The 22,200-nt window shown below is 43.0% G+C and overlaps 1 protein-coding gene across 2 annotated transcripts in view; it reads left to right on the top strand.

The window, feature by feature from the left end:
* GRM7 (glutamate metabotropic receptor 7) overlaps positions 1-22,200 on the top strand; it is a 545,455-nt gene that overhangs the window by 299,179 nt on the left and 224,076 nt on the right. For both annotated transcript variants that reach the window (XM_054036313.1, XM_054036314.1), the window contains exon 5: positions 18,013-18,153. In XM_054036313.1, coding sequence (XP_053892288.1) covers positions 18,013-18,153 — 141 coding nt within the window. The remainder of the gene's footprint in view (positions 1-18,012; positions 18,154-22,200) is intronic.

Genomic DNA, 22,200 nt, shown 5'->3' on the forward strand with positions numbered 1-22,200 from the left:
CGAGGCATCCAGCCTCTGGACCTGATTTATCGTTGCTTTACTCCAGTTTTACACTGGGGAAACTCCATTAATTTTATTCACGTTATCTTGACATAAATGAGGAAAGCAGAGATGAATCTGTTTGTCAACATTAAATAATATCAGATCATTACAACAAGGTCAAATGCTGAAATGCAAGAATGATCCTGCCGCAAAGAAAAAAGATAAGACTGATCACTGACTGATATGCCAAAGGCAACTTTTTAATGACCGTAAAGCCCAGGCAAAGGAGTTTGCAATGAATATACCAGATGAGAAAGATGCCAAGACCATAAAGTGCAGGTAGGGAAGGATGAGTTGTGGGGGAATTTGTTCTCCCCATCATGTTTTTAAAGCTTATACACTTGGCCAGATTCAGGCAATAAAGGTTTTAGGACAGACTTGGGCAACCATTAGCAAAAGCAGTGAGAGTCTATACTTAAATTGGCCCTGGATCTGTGCACAGTGCCTTGTTAATATTACTCAAGCCACGGATCATTTGAATGAGAACTGGGGTAGACAGGTTGAGAGGTACACAGCATGCACAAGACAACACAGATGACTCATATTGACTTCCACCAAGAATGGCCAGGTCTGTGGTCTCAGGTGTTGAGGTCCTGTGGAGTATGAACACAGCTTCTGGGGAAGAGGGACATGAAAGGTGCTCCTTCTGTCTTCTCCTTCCTAGAGCATTGTTGACACTTTGAGGCTTGAAGTTGGTCTATCATCTATAGAAAAAATATTTGTCCTGTCCCCTTCAGACTGAAAAATGTGACACCTTGTGGGATATTATGCCTGAAGCCTCCCTCTGGATGTAAGGAAGTCCTGTTGAGAATATAAACTTTTCGAGCCAGGGATTATCTCTTCATTGTGCTTATTACAATAGAGACCTGATCCCTGATTGGTTCCTCTAGCTGATACTTCAATACAAATAATAAATAGTAATAATTTCAGATGTCAAACAAGTTTTTTTCCATTTTGCCCCAGAGTGCCTATTTTTTAATATTTTGACAATCTGAAAGCATTTTTATTATACATGCTAGTAAGTTATTAAAATCACTCAGAAGTATTCCCTTTTTTATTGGGCAAGGAGGTCTAGAGAGCTTCTGTAAAGTATCTTAATAGTTCCATAAAAATATGTAGTCTACTGCTCAGACAAGATAATAAAAATGGAAAAATGAGTGAATACCTTAACATTGATCACTTTAGTCATTCCACATTTAACATTTTCATCTCTGATTTAATCTTATTAAATAAAACTACTTTGGCTTGAGTGCTAAAGAAATCAGACAATTATTTGAGAGCAGTTGAGTCCAACTCACAGGCTCAACAGTCTGTAGGAAGTGCTGATTTACTAGAGCAATACCTTTAGACATATAAGTAAAGTTTGTATTTTGATCACGGTCCATGACAGTTTGAATGTCTTTAGTTACTTTGAGAAGAGCAGAGGTGAAATAAGAGAATAAGAAAAAAGCACCATTTGAAATTGGGTTAATATGTTATATTTAGACACAAACCACATTGCCTGAGAATGAAAACACTTTACTTTAGGCACAAGAGAATTAAAGTAAGTCAACAATTTTGTTTATAAATTTGACCATATTACATCCCCCAATACATCCTAGTATTGCATTAGTTTTTTTCACAGTCACATCACATTGGTGGCTTATCATCATCCCATGATTGACCAATACACCCAGGTCTTGTCTTTCTCCTCCTCTGTCACCTCCAACTAATATTTCCCCAGCTTATAACAAAAAATCTTGTTGTGAGTCCCTAAGTGCATAACTTTGCACTGTTAAATTTCATCCTCTTTCTATTATTCCAGATTTTTATGTCCAAATCTTCTTCTAGGATTCTCCGATCCTCCTACATATTGACAATACCTCCCAACTTTGGTCATCCACAAAGTTTTTTTTGTGCACACCGGCTTTTTGTGCCACGATCATTAATGAAAATGTCAAATAAGATTGGTCCCTACGAACCTCCCTCCGTTCCGATAGTTCATCTTTCAATATGACCAAGGATATGATTAGTCATGGAGGTCACAGAAATCATGGATTTAGTGACTTTGACTCTTTTAATCAGTTAGATGAAGGTCATACATCTCAGAAGTCTATTTCCCTCCCTACTTAGGTGGAGTCCATCCCATGAGAACGGTCCTCTATCCATGAATGCCACCCAGTGGTTGAACATCCCAAAGCCCTACTGATAGCACCATTGCCTGAGACACCCGTCAATCATCATAATCTTCTTTCGCCTTCACTCTCCTCCCTTAGGGACAGCAGAATCTCATGGAAGATGACCTGAGCCTCCATTTATTTAAGCGTCTTCCCAAGCCTGACATAGTTTCCCCAGTGTGTTCCAGCTAGAATCTAGCAGTATCATTTGTTCCTACATGCAGGACAACCAGTGGATTCTATCTTGCTCCCATTAGGATCCTCTTCAGCCTCAGGTCCACATCCTGTATGTTAGCTCCCAGTAGACAGCGTACCCTTCTGTTCTCCGGATCAGCTCTGTTGACAGGCCTGTCTCCTCCTTTTAATAGAGAGTCCTCAGTCATGTAGACCTGCCTCTTCCTGGTGTTTCTGCAATTCTCCAGCCTTCCTCCTTCTGTTCTTTCTGATTGCAAGTCCTCTTGTCTTTTGTTCTCATTTGCAATCTTCTCTGAGTCGTGTTCTATTCTCCTGGGACTCCGAACTCTGGCCATCTCCATTGACTTTTCTTCTCTTCTTGTAGGACTAGCTGCTTTTCTCTTCTTCTTTGCCCTTCTGTTACTGCCTGCTGCACCTCTTCATTTTCCAACTCGGCAATCATGTTCCTTAGCACTCTTCACTAACTGGCCTTTTCCTCTGCCTTAAATGGATCTACACTAGTTAACTCCAGATGAGGATTTGGCCCAATTTAAAAAAAAATATTGGAATTATTCATTTTTTCCTACACCTCTTTTTTGCCACTCTGACCATCTGAGAAGAAGCATGGGGCCAGCAGGAATGCTACTGAGTTGCCATAGCAAGGCAGAGATGGAATATAAGTCCAGCAGCACATTCCTGGCGCCATAGAACATGTTGTCCATTTTTCTCATTTGCAGGCTGTACTTTTCCTGCTTGCATGTGCTTGACAGGTTCACTATGATAAATGGCTCCTCTGTGAACCTTTGCCTTTTCTCCATAATGCAGCTGTCCATGGAAACCTAAATTCCTACTTGTGAAGGCCATATTATCCTCTAAACCGGTACAATTCCTTCATCCATCTCTACCAAGGAAGCTGAGCATTATGTTCTGAGGCAGAAAATGGGCAAAATATAACATCAGATGGAGGGAAAGACATGAGTTTAACATTTCAGATAAATAATCTTTGGGGCATTGAAAACAACTAACGTCAGCAAGTCTTGTTTTCCAGTTTAGTGTTAGGCTATTGTGGTGATTAACATTTCAGGTGTTTTTGTCAAGACTCCATCACCATCTCTATTTCCTAGTTCATTTCACACAGCAATCGTGTGAAATTTCCAAATAGTTGTGCCAACTGATAAGAGGTCTGTGGCATTGCTCTAATTTTCAGAGGAAAGCAGGGAAATGACTGAAAGGTCTAGAAGGGGAAACGGGTAGGTATTTTCTGGTTTTCTTGATTTTAAATTTGAAGCCCTGATCATAGATGTTAAAGATGAAATAACCGTGCTTATAAATAATTTTTTTTTTTTTTTGGGCGTGGGGCAGGGGTGGTACTGCCGGAATTCTGAGGGGGCGTGGCCTCATCTGGAAGAGGCGTGGCCTCAACTGGAAGAGGCGGGGCCTCTCAAGATTTAAAGGCCCTGGGGCACCGGCTGTGGCTGGGAGCCCCAGGGCCTTTAAATCAATCCGGGGCTCCCAGCTGCAGAGGGGGCTGGGAGCCCCTGGGGCTCAGGGGCAAATTAAAGGGCCTGGGGCTCAGGCCACCGCGGAGCTCCGGGCCCTTTAAATCCCCACCGCAGCTCCAGCTGCCGGAGCTGGATTTAATTCCCTGGCGGGGAGCCCAGAGCCCTTTAAATCCCTGCCGTGGAAGCCGATGCGATCCAGCACAGCGTTCTAGCTCTTGCTGGTATGCTGGACCAGACCGGACCGGCTTACTTTCACTTCTGGTGTGGGGAGAAGTAAGTAGGAAAGGGTATCTATGGAGGAAAAAGATAACCAAGACACACATGCATTTTGATCTTCATTTGGTTTTAGAAGATTACACTGTTCCTACATGATTTCACTTCCACTCTTTAGCTGCAGTTGGGGTGTGGGAGTACTCTGATGCCAGAATGTGAAAGTAGTTTAAAAAGCTCCTGGGGAATTCACCAGATCTTTCATGAGTCAAAAGTGATGGTGGAGTTATGGGTATATATTATTTTTAGTGAATTCACGGGCTTCTGAAGGCGGTACTGATCTACAGTACAGGCAACTAAAGCCCCTTATTTATTGTGCCTGTGGGTCGTGGTGCTGTTGCGCATGGCCTGTCACTCTGAGACACCCCCATGTCCCACGGGGGCACTGGCTGCACAGGGAAGTGGGGACAGAAGTGGAGGTTGTGGTACTGTTGTGGGCAGGAGAGTCTGAGGGGCCCTGCTCTGCTGCCACCTCTTTCTCTTGAGAGAGGGGATTTGGCTCCTCAGTGGCATTGAGCCAGCTCTTCTTCCCAGCTGGAAGTCACTTTCCTCAAACAGGATGCAGGTCATGGTCCCAGCACTGCCCTTGTGGGGGGAGGGATAGCTCAGTGGTTTGACTGTTGGCCTGCTAAACCCAGGGTTGTGAGTTCAATCCTTGGGGGAGCACTTAGGCATCTGGGGCAAAAATCTGTCTGGGGATTGGTCCTGCTTTGAGCAGGGGGTTGGACCAAATGACCTCCTGAGGTCTCTTCCAACCCTGACATTCTATGATCCATATGGACACTCTGCAATATTGGCAATGGTGCTGCTCTACAACAATACTTCATACATATTCTGATGAAACCACCCCTTGCAGTGACAGCATGGATCATTTGCTACTGACATTCATTGGAAACTACTGACTAGCATGGCAGCTGATACAGTGGTGTTTTTGTGAGGTAAATATTTGTCCACTTTGAACCAGACTAAGACCAGAGAGCGAGACTGACATAGGTGCTAGGTTACAGTAGAAGCATCAGATGGTAATGACTTTCCACTACTATCCTATTATCCAGTGTTTATGACATTCACACTATAGTCTTCAGTACAGTTTGATTTAAATGATCATAATCAAATGACCAGTTAGATACAGAACAGGTACAATACACTTTGTTTAGTTTTTAAAGTTCTGACCAAAGAAACTCAGCACTGCTGCTACAACGGATCTGTCTATAGTATGACAGTAGAGTCTAAAGCTGGCTACTAAAAATCTGCCAGTAAAATAGATGTGCTTTTGGGTATATTCCTGAAATTAATATTTACAAGACACTGTCCACGTGGTTGTAAAAGTGACCAACATACGAATACAATGATTCAGACACAGGCTCACTGGCAGTTCTATTATAGTCTACTTCTGTCAGTTTCTATTCTATTTGGTCAATTAGTTCTACACTGAAACAGTCTAAAGGCTGGAACCATTTAAAACATCTTTCACATGTGTGTCTAATATTCAGGAAAATATGGAAAACTATGGAAAATTCATTAGAAATGGTGATGACTGTACTTTTATTGTTTTTCTTAAGAAAAAATAGACTATTTGAAAAGAGATTTAGGACATTACTTCACATTCTCATCTAATTCATTTTGAATGAAAACTTCTTCTCTTGTATATTTTTTGAAGCAATTACAAGCTGGCATTTTTCCAAGGGTTAACAAATTACAAGTTAGTTTGAATCCAGCTTCGAACATGTTGTCTAATATTTGAGGCAGTGACTCAATATTAGTCATTATGAGATTTGTGAAATTCCCCTAAAGAGAATGCTTACAAAAATTGCCTGCCCGTGGTTTGGTTTGGTTTTTAATCCTCATCATCACAGTTTCAGGAAATACCAACATTTATAAAGAAAGTATAACAAAAAGTAATACGGAAAATAAAAAACACTACCTTTTTAATGGGCAGTCAGTGAAAAAAATGTAATTAATTACTGGAATTTCGGACATTTCTCCCCCATCCTTAACTTTTTTTTTTTAGGTCCTGATCCTGCAATGTATGGGCAGATCCTCTGTGCATTCCTAATACGGTCTCACAGTGTAAGAAGTGACCTTATATATGGTCTCATAAATATATATCCCAGTCAGTCAATATTTGGCCAATACTTTAGGTTGTCCTATACATTGCATTCATTCCCCTCCTCCCCCCAGTAGCTGGATGTAAGAGTGTCAGATAATGACCTGTGGGCATTGTGAATAAGTAATAGCTACAGCTACTGAAGCTCATCTTTACTGGAGTCACTCTGAAGCAACAAAACTTTTATGTCTTAACTATTTCTAATGAAGATTCTAGAGGAAATCTTGGCCCCATTGGAGTTTTGCCAGTGACTTCAATGGGGTCTGGATTTCACCCTATGTGTACTGAAATTGGCTTGCCTACATCTTGGTATTCTCAATAGAAATATTTTTGTTAGTACCTGCAAGTATTACTTCCTTCCATTTTCCTCTTACCTCAAAGCCTGCAGCAAATTGTATAACATCACAGCCCTTAAAGTACCCTTGAAAGTTTTCATTTTGTGCACCTGTTACCACAAATTGCTAACTTAAAAAAATTATAGATTATCTTTGTCTCTTTTTGAGGGCCTTTTCCTATAAATGGGTAAACACCAAGGACAAAACAAATGGGGAGGTGGAAGGGGGCTGTTGTCTGGCTTGTGGGAAAAGATGTGTGGCCCTTTTAAGGGCTACATAGCCAGAGAGTGACTTGCTAGGGCAGTTTCAGAGCAGGTCAGCACAGGGACACTGACCCATCCCCATTCCCCAGGTGACTGGAAGAGAGGGGAGACTATTTAGGATCATGCTGGTACAGCAAAAGCCTATTTTTACCTGCACTGGGTGGAGCAGCCGGAACAGCAGCCTAGCAAACTTTGTTCTCTTGTGGTGCCACCTAGTAGCAGACCAGTGAGAACAGGACAGGTTTAGGGGGAAGAGCTCCCTACAATGTAGTGATTGAAACAGGTGTTTGGTAACGGAGAGGGAGGGAGTTTCATAGACGGGGGAAGGAGCCCCCACCTCTTTCCACTCCTGTGTGGTAGAAATGGGCATTTTGTAGCAGGAGGGGAAGAGGAAGGCTATCATTGCGGGGCCGGAGCAGACTGGTAAGAACGGGGATTGTCTCTCTCTCCCCTCGTTCCAGCTGGCCATAGTAGGTGTATTATGGCAGACGGGAAGGAGTTCCAAACCCAGCTCAGTGGGGATGGAGTGGGGCTCAAGGCACCATGGGAGACTGGGGTGGGAATCCTAGCCAGTGGACCCAGGACCAATGTGGGCAGATCCCAGGTGGTTTGTCTGTCTACCAACTGGATTCCCCTCTACTGGGAAGCAGTGTGGGTCCTGGGGGAGCAAACACTTTCAGTGGTGAACAAGCTGTGTTTGGGGGTGGGGGAACGAATAGAGAATTGATTCGAGTCTTCAGGACAGTTGCTGCAGAAATAATTTCAGCAGCAACTATACAAATTCAGAAAACAATTTCAGGCTTACAAGGTATAGTGGGTTACCCAGAGCCAAGACGTTTGAACAAACGGATTGCAGGACAGGAGAGTGTGTGTGGCTCGCATGGGTGAGTGTGACCAGCACCAGGTGGAACTTGCAGGGGCAGGGAGTGAAAGTGTCCACTCCCTGTCCAATGCTGCAATGGGTGTCTGTTGGAGTGACCTCACTGGGGATCAGGGAACTTGCCCACTTTTCCTTTCAGGGAACCTAAGTATGGGAGGGGAGGCCATCACTTACTCCTCCCTTTCTGGAGGGCAGGAGATGCAGAACCTTGTTGGGTAGCCAAACTAGCAAATACGCTATGCAGGGGTGGGGAGGGGGTATTCTAGGAGCTGTATTGGGGTACTCACACTTTCTACAGAAGCTAATAGCATTGCACCAGCTCTTGCAAACTATACTTCAGTTGTTGCAGCAGCTGGGAGTTTCCATGGATGGGGAAGTGCTACTAATGGAAACCCAACATGGACTCAAGTTTGGGAGACAGACAATAGTCAGGTAGGACAGATCCCTCACCAGGGAGTAGGGTGACCACATGTCCCAATTTTATAGGGACAGTCCCGATTTTGGGGTCTTTTTCTTATATAGGCTCCTATTACCCTCCCACCCCGTCCCGATTTTTCACACTTGCTGTCTGGTCACTCTACCAGGGAGTGGGAGCCCTTAAGGGGCGGAGGTGTGATTTACAAGTACCCTGCCACTCACCAACTGATAGGGAATGTGAATTCATGGGATAGAATTGCTGATCCGGGGCAACTGGGGGCCCACAGGACACTGAGGGTATGTCTACACTGCAGTTAAAATCCCACGGCTGGCCCGTGCCAGCTGACTCAGGCTCAGTTAATCAGGCCTGCAGCCAGCGTCAGCTAGCACAGGCCAATCAGGAAGTTTTAATTGCAGTGTAGACATAGCCAGAGGGCATTCCAGTGATTAATCAAAAACTCAATGTGAGGTGACTCAATGGGAGTTCACCTTTTCAGTACTACTAAACACAAACGCTGAGAAGTGAATATGTAGACATATTATCACTGTTGCACAGGAGAGGCTGAGAGAGAGAGTAAGCCAGGGCAGAAAAGCAGGGCAATAAAATGCCCAGGTGGCTAACGGTGGCTAGAACATGGGAAAATTGGGAAGCCACCTTATCTATGCAGGCATTATTGCAGAGGCTTACCCAGACAGAAGCCCAGCATTGTTCAAATATATGGATATAAGCAAGTGACTATACAATATGTTTGGGAGCATGGCTTAATTTAACTACGATGGACAGTTTTGATTGAGGGCAGCAACACAATCCGGGATCTGGTGGGATATAGATCAGACATAGGGGCCTACCAAATTCATGGTCCATTTTGGTCAATTTCATGGTCATTGTGAAATTTATGATTTTTAAAATCCTGTTTCAGATATTTAAATATGAAATTTCACATTATTATAACTATGGGGGCCCTGACCCAAAATGGTATTGTGGACAGCAGGGGGGGCGTCTCAAGACTATTGGGGGGGCATTACCACCCTTATTTCTGTCCTGCTGCTGGTGGCAGTACTGTCTTCACAGCTGGGCTTCTGGCTAGCCACTGCCAGGGCCGGCTCCAGGCACCAGCCAACCAAGCTCATGCTTGGGTCGGCAGATTCTAAGGGGCAGCATTCCGTCCAATCCCAGGGTGGCACGGCCGCCCTTTTTTTCCCCCCTTCTTTTTTTTTGGTTCGCCGCTCCAGCCGCTCTGTAGGGGGCAGCAGCGCAGAGGAGGGGAGTGCCCTGCTGGGAGTGGGCTGCGCACTCCGTCTGCCTCAGCCAGTGCCAGGTCTGCAGCAAGCCCTGCAGCCCCCGTCCTTCCCTCCCCGCCGACCTTCAATTCACCTGCAGGCGGGAGCGGCGTGGAGCCCTCCCAGCAGGCGGCATGGTGGGAGGGGCTGAGTTTCCCTTCCCCTGTTAACTGGGGCCCGCACTCCACTGCCCGGGGCATGTCTGCAGCGCAGGGAGTCCCGCTAGCCCACGCAGCCATGGGAGGCAACCGCGAACCACCAAGTAAGTGGCACTGAAAGTTTGCACCCTGGCTCCGGCCACCCTGAATGGTGGTTTTTGTTTTGTTTTTTTTTGCTTGGGGCGGCAAAAAAGCCAGAGCTGGCCCTGGCTACTGCCACTCTCCAGAAAGTCTTCCTGGTTGCAAATTAATCTTAACTAATTGTTGTAGTGTTAGAGGCTACGTATGTTGGTTGCCAAATACAATGGAATTTGGGTAACATAGTGCCTTTCTTCCTGGTGATATCCCTGTAAACTTTACAGTAATACGTATGGTACAAGCAGAGCCACTCTGCATAGAAAAATATAACTCTGGGACTTCTTAAACTTCAAAATGCATCAAAAGCCATTATTGGCATAAGATGTACAAGTGGTGCCAAGTTGTAAATGGCAATCACATTGAGCCTCTGACTGGCACTGGCTGAGTACATCAAGTATCCAGACAGAACTGAGCTTTCATATTAGCAGAGAAATAAATAATGGAGGCTTTATCCCTTGTTATTCATTTGATGCTATTTTCCATATCTTACTTGTTGACAGGATATTTTAGGGTCCTCTCCTTTCTTTCTACTATAGTTGCACAGTTTTTCTTTCTTGCTATTGGATGGAAAAGTCTTTTATTTACCCATAGGGCCTGATACAAAGTCCATTTAAGTCAATTGGAGTCTTTTTCATTGATTTCAATGGGTTATTTGTTCCTTCTAGAACCTAGATATCTGTGTAGCACTGAGCAGTATTTGATTTTCAGCAGGATTATTTGCTCAACTGGTTTAGAAGTTGGTATAGTTAAATCCTGAGGAGTTGCTGATACAATAATACATAGCACTCATATGTCTTGTTCTTGTTTTTAGCCCTCTAACAGCTTGTGTTGGTGGTGGTAGAATGTAGTGCTTTGATGTTACACTAGATATTCTATTATCTTTTCTGTTTGGTGATAAGCAAGAATAATTGTCTTAGTTCTGCCCTATTGCCTTAGATCAAAGAATTTCTGAATGCAATGTTTGATCGCAAAACCGCAGGTGTAAGATTTCTCTTGGTGCATTGTCTCATTTGTTATATTGGAGCGTGCAGTTACATTTTGGGCTGCCAGTTTCACTCTCCTGTAATAGGATGGGTTGGATTATACCATCAACTAATTTGAGCAGGGTTCTGATTAGAGGTTTTTAGGTATCTCAGGCACAGAAAGCTGGTAGTGCTTTTTTTTTAGTGCTTTTATAGCCATCCTGGAACATCCTGATGCATTTCTTGTTAGACATTTATTGTGTGGTTTATGATGTGGTCTAGTTCTATGCCTGTGAAGTAAAGGCTGACTTTGTTTTCAGGGTAGTTTTGCAAGATCATGATGTTGCTTTTCTCTACACTTAGTGGTGGAACCATAAATGGGAAATGAATTAGTACTGCAGTTAGGTCAATGATGTACTGAGTTATATTGCTGCTGTGGATCCATCCCTGTTTAATCCCATTTATTTGAAAACATCTACACCTCTACCCCGATATAACACAGTCCTCGGGAGACAAAAAAATCTCACTGCGTTATAGGTGAGACCGCGTTACATCAAACTTGCTTTGGCCCCCCCCATTCCTTGTTCCCTGACAGCCCCCTCCAGATACCCCTGTCCCTAATCATCCCCAGGACCCCATCACCTACCCAAAACCCCTGCTCCCTGTCCCCTGACTGCTCCGACCCCTGACAGGCACTCAATGGCAGCGGCGGGAAGCGGAGCAACGCAGCCCCAGCCCGCTCCACTCTGCCACCTCCCAGCTGCGGCACTCCTCTTCCCGACGCCGGTGAGCGTGGGGAGGTTGGGGAAAAGGACGCCCCCCTGTACTCACCTGTGGCGGGAAGCAGAGCACTGCGGCTGGGAACTGGCGGAGTGGAGTGGGCTGGGACCAGGCTGCTCTGCTTCCGCCACTGCTGGTGAGTGAGGGGGGATCTCTTCCCCCCCAAGCGACACGGCTGGGGCCAGGACGAGGGAAGCGGAGTGGGCTTCTCCCAGCCCCCCACTAATCCTCCAGGCCACTCTGGGAATGCGGGGCCCACCAAATTGCCCCCCCACACACACAGCTCCTGCCTCCTAGACCCTGGGGAGGGGGAGCCCCTGACCACTCCCGAGACCCTCTGCCCCTTATCCAACCCCTCGGCCCCGGCCCGGCACCCTTAACACATTGCTCAGAGCAGGGTGTCAGAGCTTTACCGCGTTGTATGCGAACCCATGTTATATCGGGTCGCGTTATATCGGGGTAGAGGTGTATTTACCTGTTCTCTGTTGTTATCCAAAAATGATTGGACTGGTATGCTAACTCAATTATGCCATATGTTTTGCCTCTGACTCCATTTTGTAGCATAGGGTACCTGTCAGAAGATAGGTTATTGAGCTAGATGGACCATTGGTCTAATCCAGTATGGCTTTCTTATATTCAGATTAAGCCATCTTCTCAAACTGTTTTACTGAGAGGGACTGTTGGTCACTACATCTGGATTATCTTTTCCTGTGGTATATTTGTTGTCAGATGTTGGGCTACATGCGTGTGTTCTCTCTGCATGCTACACCGGCTCTGGCCACGTAGCCCGTACAGCAAACTCCGATTGAACTGCCCAATAACCACAGATCCATTAGTAGTGAAGGTGTTCGGTCAGTTTATTGTCGATGAAGCATGGTATTAGTGCCCTGTACTTGCTACAAGTACACTTAATACATGTATGCCTGTGACTATGGAGGCAGCTCAGTCAGTGATAGGATTTTCCACTGCCCGATAGGCTGGACGAAGGGTTAAAGCGAGGTACCAGAAATTTATAGACTGAGACAAACTGGGATAAACAACTTACGTATCACCTTACGTGTTTCATGACATGTTTGTTACCTCCCCTTGTACTTTTCTCCTGATATTCATTACTTTGGGTCAAAACATTTTAGCGTACACTAGGTTGGGGTGTTCTTGTGCTGGCCTGCTGGAATGTGTTTAGCAATGCTAGAAATACTGGTGCCGAGTTCGTGTACCGGACATTGGCTTGCAGGCAAGCATCTGCTTTTGACAGGGCCTGACTCTTGCTCATAGCATAACTTTTGCTGACTTGGGTTGAGGCCCCAGGCCTTGAACCAGGCCCATATTCAAGCTCTCTCTTTCTACTACAGAAGGCAGAGTGCCACCAACTGACCCACCTGTGACAGTCACCCCACACCCCAAGGGAAAAACAGGGGGGTTGAACCCCGAAGAATAAGCATTTGTATCAACTGGTTGTAGACCAAGGTCTTTTATGAAAACTTGTAATGTTCTGAACTTGATGGTCTTTATTAGCTATGTATGCAGACTGGGGTTATGAATCTGTGTGTTTATGTATATAGAATACTGTGCTCATGACTTGTATTACAATTCCAAGTACACCTCCCATGCCGGTTGTTTACACGAAACTAACTTCAAATACCCATCTGTTGTCCAGCCAGGAAAAGACAATGGTGGACCATTACAGTTAATGGGGAAATACTGAAACAACTTGAAACTGAAAAGAAAACCCCTGTCTTGGAAAAAAAAGGAGAGGGGGAATTTCCTGTACCAGGGATCCCCATAGTTTGAGAGAAAGGGAAAAAACTGCAAATCCTTAGGCTAGGTCTATACTGGCAACTGAAGGATAAAACTTTTGTCTTTTCAGAGGTGTTAAAAACACACACACCCCGAAAGACAAAAGTTTTGCCAGCGACAAGTGCAGTGTGAACAGCTGTTTGTCGGCAGGAGAGCTGACAAAAAGTGGCTATACTACATGCCTTTTAGCGACACAGCTGTAGTGAAACAGCCCTGTTGCTAAGAGCTGCGTAGCGTAGACATAGCCCTAGAAGGGGTTTGAAGTGAAGGACTTCCTGAAATTGAGAGGCAGGGACAGCCTCTAAGCGGGTAGCTGTCCACAAGAGGCTGGGTCCTCTCTGTGTTTGGGGACAGGTTGGGAAACTGTTTAAAGGCAGTAGACAACTTATGTTAGAAAAGAGAATCTAGCGAGTATAAACGTGTAAAGCCGGAAGCTGTGACTTTGTGTATTTTCCTTGTAACTTGTATGTGTTTGCTTTTCCTTTCTTCCTTACCCCAAGCACATCTTTGATGTGCAGTGTGGATCCCAAAGTGAACTGATAATTGGGGGCAGGCATCACTCCATCAGTGGTGACGGACGAGAGGGGGAAAATCTGAGTGTCTGATGGTTCAGAAATCAGGGTAGATGGATTTGGGAAGACTTGGGACTGCAAGGGTTGTTGTGGTCACCATGCAAGGAGCAACTAGGCTGGGGGAAGCCAGGGTGAGACCTTTATGCTTATGGGCTAGCTACTGGTATTAAGGTTCTGAGCTATAGCAGCGTGGCATGAAGGTGCCCAAGGTTGCAGGGCAGGCGGTGACAAAACTCCTTATTGGTCTGAGTGATCCCCAAAACACCACACCACTATTACCATTTCCTAGAGCATGTATTGCTTCAGGTTCTTGGGAGGTCTCCCATCCAACTATTGACCTAATCTTATCCAGCTTAGCCTGTGAGATCTAAATGGAGTTACAGTCACAAAGTAGTATGGCTAAAGAAATAAAAGCAGTAGAAACAGTGATTGGCTGTTGTGGTGAGTTCTGATACTTTTTGGGGGAGCAGGGGGATACCCATGTGCATGCTGGTAGCTGAATTACAGCCTATCTTCAATGTCTGCTGTGTTGTTGTAGCTATGTTGGTCCAAGGATATTAGACAGAGAAGGTGGGTGAGGTAATATATTTTATTGGAACAACTATTGGTGAGAGAGAAAGAAGCTTTCTGTGTAGCTCAAAAGCTTGTCTCTCTCACCAGCAGAAGTTATTTCAGTAAAATATATTACCTCACCCACCTTGTCTGAGCCTATCTTCAATTAATATTTGAAAGGAGGTCAGAGTGTATTGATCTTTGTCTTTCACGTTTTCATGTTGGTTAACATCTTTCTAAATAGATTATCCCTTGACTGTAAAAATAATAAAGGTTAGTAATTGTGTCTGTCCTTCTTTATTTGGCTCCATATGGATTATTTCTTTACCAAACAAACAGACAAACAAAGGTTAGTGTTAAAATAAAGAGATGGATTGAAGCAGGCCATTCAGAAGCCAGTCAGCCATAAGCCTGAGGCACACTGCACCATTTAGCTGGGCAGGAGATTTTTAATCCTGTAATGCATGACTTGTTTTGAGAGTGTAGTGATCACTGCTGTCATTGCTCTCTCATGCTGCATGAAGTCCCATTAATATCTGTCAGTGTAGTATCACCCAGACTGATTCTGCTGTCTGGGCATTTGAACCACACTGACATTCTGATTCTTTTTTGTTTTGTATTGTTTTCATACCATGGCTTTCTGTGATCTTTATTTGTTACTGGGCTCTAGGTCAGATTTCTGACATCAGGCTAGTGTTTAGGTTATCTGTCCATTGATTTTCAATAATGTTTCTGTATGAGAGCATAATGATTGTCTCATTTCACTCACCTAGTTGTGATTAGGACATTTAATGCATTTAGTACCTCATCTGGTGAACGAAATGCCCCAATCACAACTAGGTGAGTGAATGAGACTCTCGATTGAACTCATACAGAAACATGATGATAAAAGACAAAAACACCATATTGCCTATGTGTGAACTCTCTTCACAAAGGAATCACAGTATATCTCACCTCTTAGTCCTCATCCTCAAAGGAAACCTGCCCAACACCTTCAAAAGATGACCCTGAGAGCTAAAATTGATAACTTTGCTGGACACTTAAAAATCATGGACTGAATAGAGACACTAGATTTAAGGCATTTTACAACAGTCTATAAACTACCTCTCTCTCCCCTTCCCTCCCCCATGAGAGGTGTTAAAAGGACACTTTGTCTTGAATGGCCCCTTGAAATGTGTGTTAACTGCTTATGCTAACATTTGTCCCACTTTGCATTTATCTTTGACACTGAACTCTGGTCTATACTATAAAGTTAAGTCGATGCAAGGCAGCTGATGCTGCTCCAACTCTGTAAGCGCCTATACTAAAATATCGCTCCTGCTGATGTAACTTGCTCGCTATGCTGACTTAATAATTTCACCTCCGTGAGAAGCATAGCGCTTAGGTTGATGTTGTTAGGTCGACAGTGTCAGTGTAGACACTGCGTTACTTACGTTGACTTTAGTTGCTTCCAGGAGGTGTCCCACAATGCCCAATTGTGACCGCTCTGGTCAACATTTTGAACTCCACTCCACTCCATTTCCTGCTTGCTCAGCGTGGAGAGCTCATGTAGCAACTGCCCAGCTGACCTTGCCAGCTGATCTTGCCAACTCCACACAGAAAACATGCTCCTGCCTGGAGAATACAAGAGGTGGTAGATCTCCCAGGTCTGTGGAGAGAGGAGGCTGTCCAGGCACATCTCTCATCCAGCTGTAGAAACATCGATATCTATGAGCACATTTCTCGGGGAATGTGGGAGAAGGGCTACAACAGGGACACACAGCAGTGCTGTGTGAAAATCAAGGTGCTGTGGCAGGTGTACCAGAAGGCAAGGGAGAGCAAAGCCAAAAACATGCCGCTTCTACAAGGAGCAGCACACCATCCTGGGGGGAGACCTCACCACCCCCACCAAGAAGCGCCATGGATACTTCAGGGGAACTGGATGAGCAGACACAAGGGTTCAGGTGATTAATATTGGTTGCAGATTTTCTGACAAAACTTTTTTGTTGTTGTTGTTGGAAAACGCTGATGGGACCGAACCAAAACATTTTGTCAGGACAGGTTTCTCAGGTCCAGGGTGGAATTTCTGGTCAAAAGCAGAGAGAGATTCAGTCCCCAAAATAAGCCAGTTGTTAGGGATGTGGGAGAATAGGGTTCAAGTCCCTGGTCTGAATTATGCAGAGTAGAACTTGAACCTGGGTCTTTGATTTGCTAGGTGAATGCCTTAATCCCTGGGCTATCGGCTATTCTGGGATGGGATTTCTCTTTCTCTGTGGTTTAAAAAAAAACCAAACCAACCCACCCACAAACTTGACACGTGTCCATTTCATCCCATTGCAGACCAGGAACACTTTTGAAATCTCAATTTTGTGGGATGGGAAATCCAATACATCATTGCTATTTCTTTATCATCAGAATACTCAACAATTGCCAACTGTGGAAAATATCAGGTTTCTTACAAATTTTTCTTTTCTGACTCTGTCATAAGTACAGTGAGGTAATAAGAAAGTGTTACTTCCACATACACAATATTGCCTGCCCCAAGCATTTAAAACAATATTACATTTTAAGTTCTTTTTATTTGCTCTTCTTGTTTTTGAGCCTGTAGGGTGTACTTGGGGGCACATTTTCAAGCTTTTATCTGGAGTCACGAGGGCTATACACTTCTTAAAAAAAAAAAGAAAGCTGACATTCTCATATCATCACATGCCTTCAGAAGCTTTAGAAAAGGCGTACAAAGTCATGAGACTCATGATAAAACAAAGAGTTGAGTAGAGAAATTGCTATGCATAATCAATAAGTGTGGAAGGCTGCACATAGCTAAGTCATGGAAGCCTTAATATCAGGGCTTCTGAAATCTTGGGCAAATTTCCACTGCATTTTTTTTTTTATTAAACCAGTTCCTCTGATAACAGAATAATGTTGTATGAAGGTTTCCTGAGGAAAGCTGTTTTGCTCTTGCAACTCAGGAAACTGCCCGTGGCAAGATTTTTCTCTAGGTTTAATAACCGACTCTCACAAGTCTGACCTGAGAAACTTTTACTGTTTTCACATTAGGACATATAATTCAAGAGTCTGGTAACTGGAGGTGATTTATAGTTGCCTTGCAGAAGTTTTTCCTCTATCCCCTGACCAATACCTGTGTAAAGCAGATGAACAGAAAATGTGTAATAAGAGAACATAGGCCAAAACAGGTTCTCTAGATAGTGGTCAATGGATGAGAAATACATAACAGTAAAATTATGTCCTCTGGAGAGCTGGAGATGTTAATTATAGAATTATAATTCCTCTGATCTCACTCATAGTTCCCAGCATATTTTCATTTATCTCTGTATTTCTGTCTCTTTATCAATCTATATTTAGTCCATACTTATTGTTTATAGAATCTAATAAATATCTCATAATTTACAATTATTTTATATGACTTGAGAACTTACAATGTGTGGCAGAATCATCTACTTATAAAGCATAGTTGATAATACAAGACATGAAACTGATGTCCATTCTTTCCTTTAGTCTCTCTCCGCTAACTATGTAAACGTCCGCTGTATATTCAAGAAAATGTAAACCGTGTATTATTTTTAGGGTCACAGTAGTTCCAGTAAAAACACTTTCCCTATTTCAGCTTTCTGCTCATTTACTTTTAGGATTTGATACCTACTTTACCACGCGCACCCTGGAGAATAATAGAAGAAATGTGTGGTTTGCAGAGTATTGGGAGGAGAACTTCAATTGCAAGTTAACGATTAGTGGATCAAAAAAGGAAGACACAGACCGTAAATGCACAGGTAATTTCATTCACTTCACCCTTCTTCTTCTGTTGTATGTGGTCCATATAGAACTGTCTGCATAGCTGAAGCTTGGAAGCTTAGTTGGAGACAAATTGAAAAAATAAATTGAATTTTAATAGGTTGTCGAGAAAATGGAACAAGAGCATAAGCCTTGCAGGACAGGAGAAATACATGGCGAGAAACAAAAATACATTCTTTCATTTTCTTTTTCTACTGTCCATCCAGAAATAATTGACATTTTCTATTGATTCTGTGGATTCAGGGGAATATATGGTGGCTGGTTGAGTTTGCATTTTGGTTTTGGTTTTTTTAAGACAAATAACTTCATAAATATTGGTTTGTCATCTGGCCATGAAATATAAAACATTTGGACATATACAGACTGTATGTTCCTGATTCAGAATGTTTTGAATAGCAATGTTACAATAAGTTCTGTATTTGAACTCTGCTTTTGAGGAAATGTACCAGTAGAAATTGTGATAATATGGTATCATGTATTCTAATTTTAGTTACTATAACACTGCTGTCAAGATTCTCATTTGAATAAGAAAGTGTTCTTCTAGTTTTGCCACAGTAATACAGAAAGCCTCAACTTTGTAGCCATCTTGCATGTATTGCCTGGTGGGCCTGTGGGTCAGCTGTGACCGTCAGATTCATTGCCCTTTTCCTTTTTTTATGTATCTCCCATTTTTGGTCTTGAAAAATTTAATGGGCATTTAAAGTGTAATGCTTTCTAGGAGGTTCTCTTCATTTCTAAAGTCCGGTTCAGGAGATTTATTTTCATCAGAAAGATGCTAAGATGATGATAGGAATTTCATAACCTCCTTCCTCTTCTCCCATCTCTCACAAGAGCATACTGATCCACCAGTTCATCACCACTATGTTTTCCATCCTCAGTGGGATTGTTATGGGGTTGTGGGCCCCGTTTCCAGTCTTCCACTGAAATGAGTTTTGACACACATTTTCAGTAACTTCCTAAAACACGCTGGGAACCCTGGATTAGGTACCAGGAGCTATCTTTAAAGTGCTGTGAGATCAGTTTTATTTTTTATTTTTGAAAGTACAATGATAAAGAATTCTGGAATGTGTTTGGAGACGCAAGTGGCATTTCATGGAGTGAAAAATTAAAGTCTTTGAGTGTGTTCTTTTGATTTAATATAACTGTAGCTTCTTTATTTTAAACTTAGGAGGACAAACGGTCCACACTGTATGTAGTGATACAGTACATTGGACAATGGTATATTTTGCTAAAGGAAATGCATGAAAAAATGCTTATTCCTAGAATTATTCACACAGGGGCCTAACTAAGTGTTGGAGAATGTTCTGTGAGGACAACCTCGCATTGACAGGATGATTACTTTATGCTGAGTTAGGCTGCGGTTCCACGTACCATTAAGAGTAATGCAAAATCAGATGAATCTATTGATCTGAATACTGCACTTGCAAAAACAGTCCCAAATTTCCTAAAATGGTCACCCAGTTTCACAAATATATCCTTCAGAGATAGACAAGCGGTTTTCCAGCTCTATAACTTGTGTCAAGCTGGGCCATAAGCTATCCCTGAAGTTATACATAGATATATTGCACATTCTTCACATTCCCTTTCCTTTAACTCTTTGTTCGATAGGCTAAGCAGAGTATCACATATTGGTTTTGATACATACATAAACACTGATTGACAGAATGGACCTCCCATTCACCTTAGTCATCTCTGTGCTAGAGGTTTCCTTGGTGTGACCAATAATATCTTCCTTTTCAGTTTTGACAGCTGTGGTTAATGATGGACATTTGGCTTGATACAAGGATCTCAGAATTTGATCCAAGGGAAATTAATGTATACGGGGCTTCTCCTGGGCAAAATACTACTTTTACTTTCATTTGGCAGATCTTGTCCATGATCTTCTGCTTCGTGTCCCATATGCCAGTGGAACTCCTGCACATAGAAAGAAAGCAAATGCCAGAGTTGGGTCTGAAAGGAAAAAGTTGGCATTAAAGTCAGCGAGATGCTGAGTCTCTCATCTAATGGTAGAATTTGGCCACAAATTAAGAAATTATCTTTAAGGTAATTTATTAAAATGATTTGCCAGCATGTCAGCATTGAGACTCTTAAAGTTCCATTGGAGTAATATTCTCTTGTGTTGTTCTTTCTAAGCCTTCATTCACAACACTTTGTGAACAAGTGAGATGTTAGACTGCAGACAATGAGTTTCCAAGAGGAAGGAAGGTCCAATGGTTAGTATATGAGCTTGGACTTGGGAGAGCAGGGTTCAATTCCCTGCTCTGCCACAGGCTTCTTGTGTGACCTTGGGGAAAACACTTAGTCTCTCTGTGTTCCTGTAAAAGGAGGATAATAGCACTTCTATATCTCACAGGGGTGTTGAACGAATAAATACATTAAACATTTGAAAGGTGATAGGGACTGTGTAAATATTATTGATAGCTCTAGGGCTAAATCCTCCTAATCCAACTCTTCTAGAAGAAAACTTCATACAGGGATAAAAACCTGTAGGCTTCTATAAAACTACTGTTCTAAAATCCTAGAAATTTGTAGTTGGCTATTGGTACCTTTTTTCTGCAGGATTTTTTGACCCATTCTGTAACAAGGAATATAATGCTTTATTGATTTCTAGAGGATGCTTAAAAAATAGAGACGTTACCATTTTCTATTAAATTCTATGAAGTTTTCCCATAAGGCCACTGATTACAGTGGGACTATTCATGTAACTAAGGTGAACAGGAGTCTGTCCTATGCTAGTAATATAGCCTTGGCTTTCTAGAGGCAGTGTTCAGAAAATGATTACTCTGTGTTACTGCTGACCTGCAGAGCTCCATAGGCCTCTTGGGCTTCATTGCTGTGGAAACTATTCAGAGTTCACATTAGGCATTCCATGCTGCCTCTGATTTCATCTCTGAGCCTGTAGCACTACTTGGTTTCATTGCCATATGATGACTATCATACAGACAGCTGCTGCTCATGACTATAGGACTCCTCTGAACATGTTTAGGAACTGCACTGGCAATTGTAAACCAGGCTGCATCAGACATCAGCCAGGGAAAGACTCATAGCCAAATGTGCCTCTTCCTCGCACATACTTTTCAAGGCAAATTCAGCCCAGCACGGAGGATCTGTCCAAAGTCCTCCACAATTCCACTGTACGTCTATGGAAAGAGGCCACAGCAGAGCAGCTGTGCTGGGATCTCCATGCCAACTCCATGCAGGTGAACACAAGTGGAAGCATTGGGCAGGGAGTGAGGGGCAGGAGTAAGCCAGAATAGCAGCTATAGGGGACCATGTAGTCCATTGCCATGTCTCCGGGAGTGGATGAATTTCACCTTGACAGGCATAGGATTTTGTTTCCTCAGCACCCTCCAGCTCACCTACATAAAACCGAGTTACTCTGACAGCATGCAAGAGAAGTGAATTTCATTCTAATAGAGAAAATGAATGATGCACCTGACTAATATTCAAATCTTCCTAGCAGTCCCCTGAAAAAGATCAGATGATCAACCCAGGAAGAACTCCCAAAATTTTCTCCTCCTCCTTTTTCCCGCTACCCCAACCAACACTGAATCTCAATCTGCTATGAAGTTTGTAGACAGCTAGAAATATTACTCACCTCTACCCCACTCCATTAATCTAGCTAGAGATACCAACCATATATTTAGGATCTTCTGTATTCATTTAATCTATGAAAATGATTCCCTAAGCCTGTCCCCATTCTTCATCCTTTTTGGCAGGTGGTTCTCCAATCTTAAGCAGAAAAAGAAAAGTTTTTCTAAAAACACACTTTTGTGAACTTCTAATATGGAATTTTGTTATGTACTTTCCGCAGCATTCTGTATCCTGATATTTTTGAAACATTTGTTTCAGAGCCTTGAATGAATATAATTTAGATGTATTTAAGCATGGGAAAGTTGCTTTGATTGTGATAGATACAGTTAGAATTTGGGAAAATAGAACACTTGCACATGCATAAAATATGTCTAGATAACATTAGATCCAATGTATTATTTATTAATAATAGTATCATTAGGAATGTCCAT

Source organism: Malaclemys terrapin, chromosome 7 (genome assembly GCF_027887155.1).
Source record: "Malaclemys terrapin pileata isolate rMalTer1 chromosome 7, rMalTer1.hap1, whole genome shotgun sequence".
NCBI classification, from domain to species: domain Eukaryota; kingdom Metazoa; phylum Chordata; order Testudines; family Emydidae; genus Malaclemys; species Malaclemys terrapin.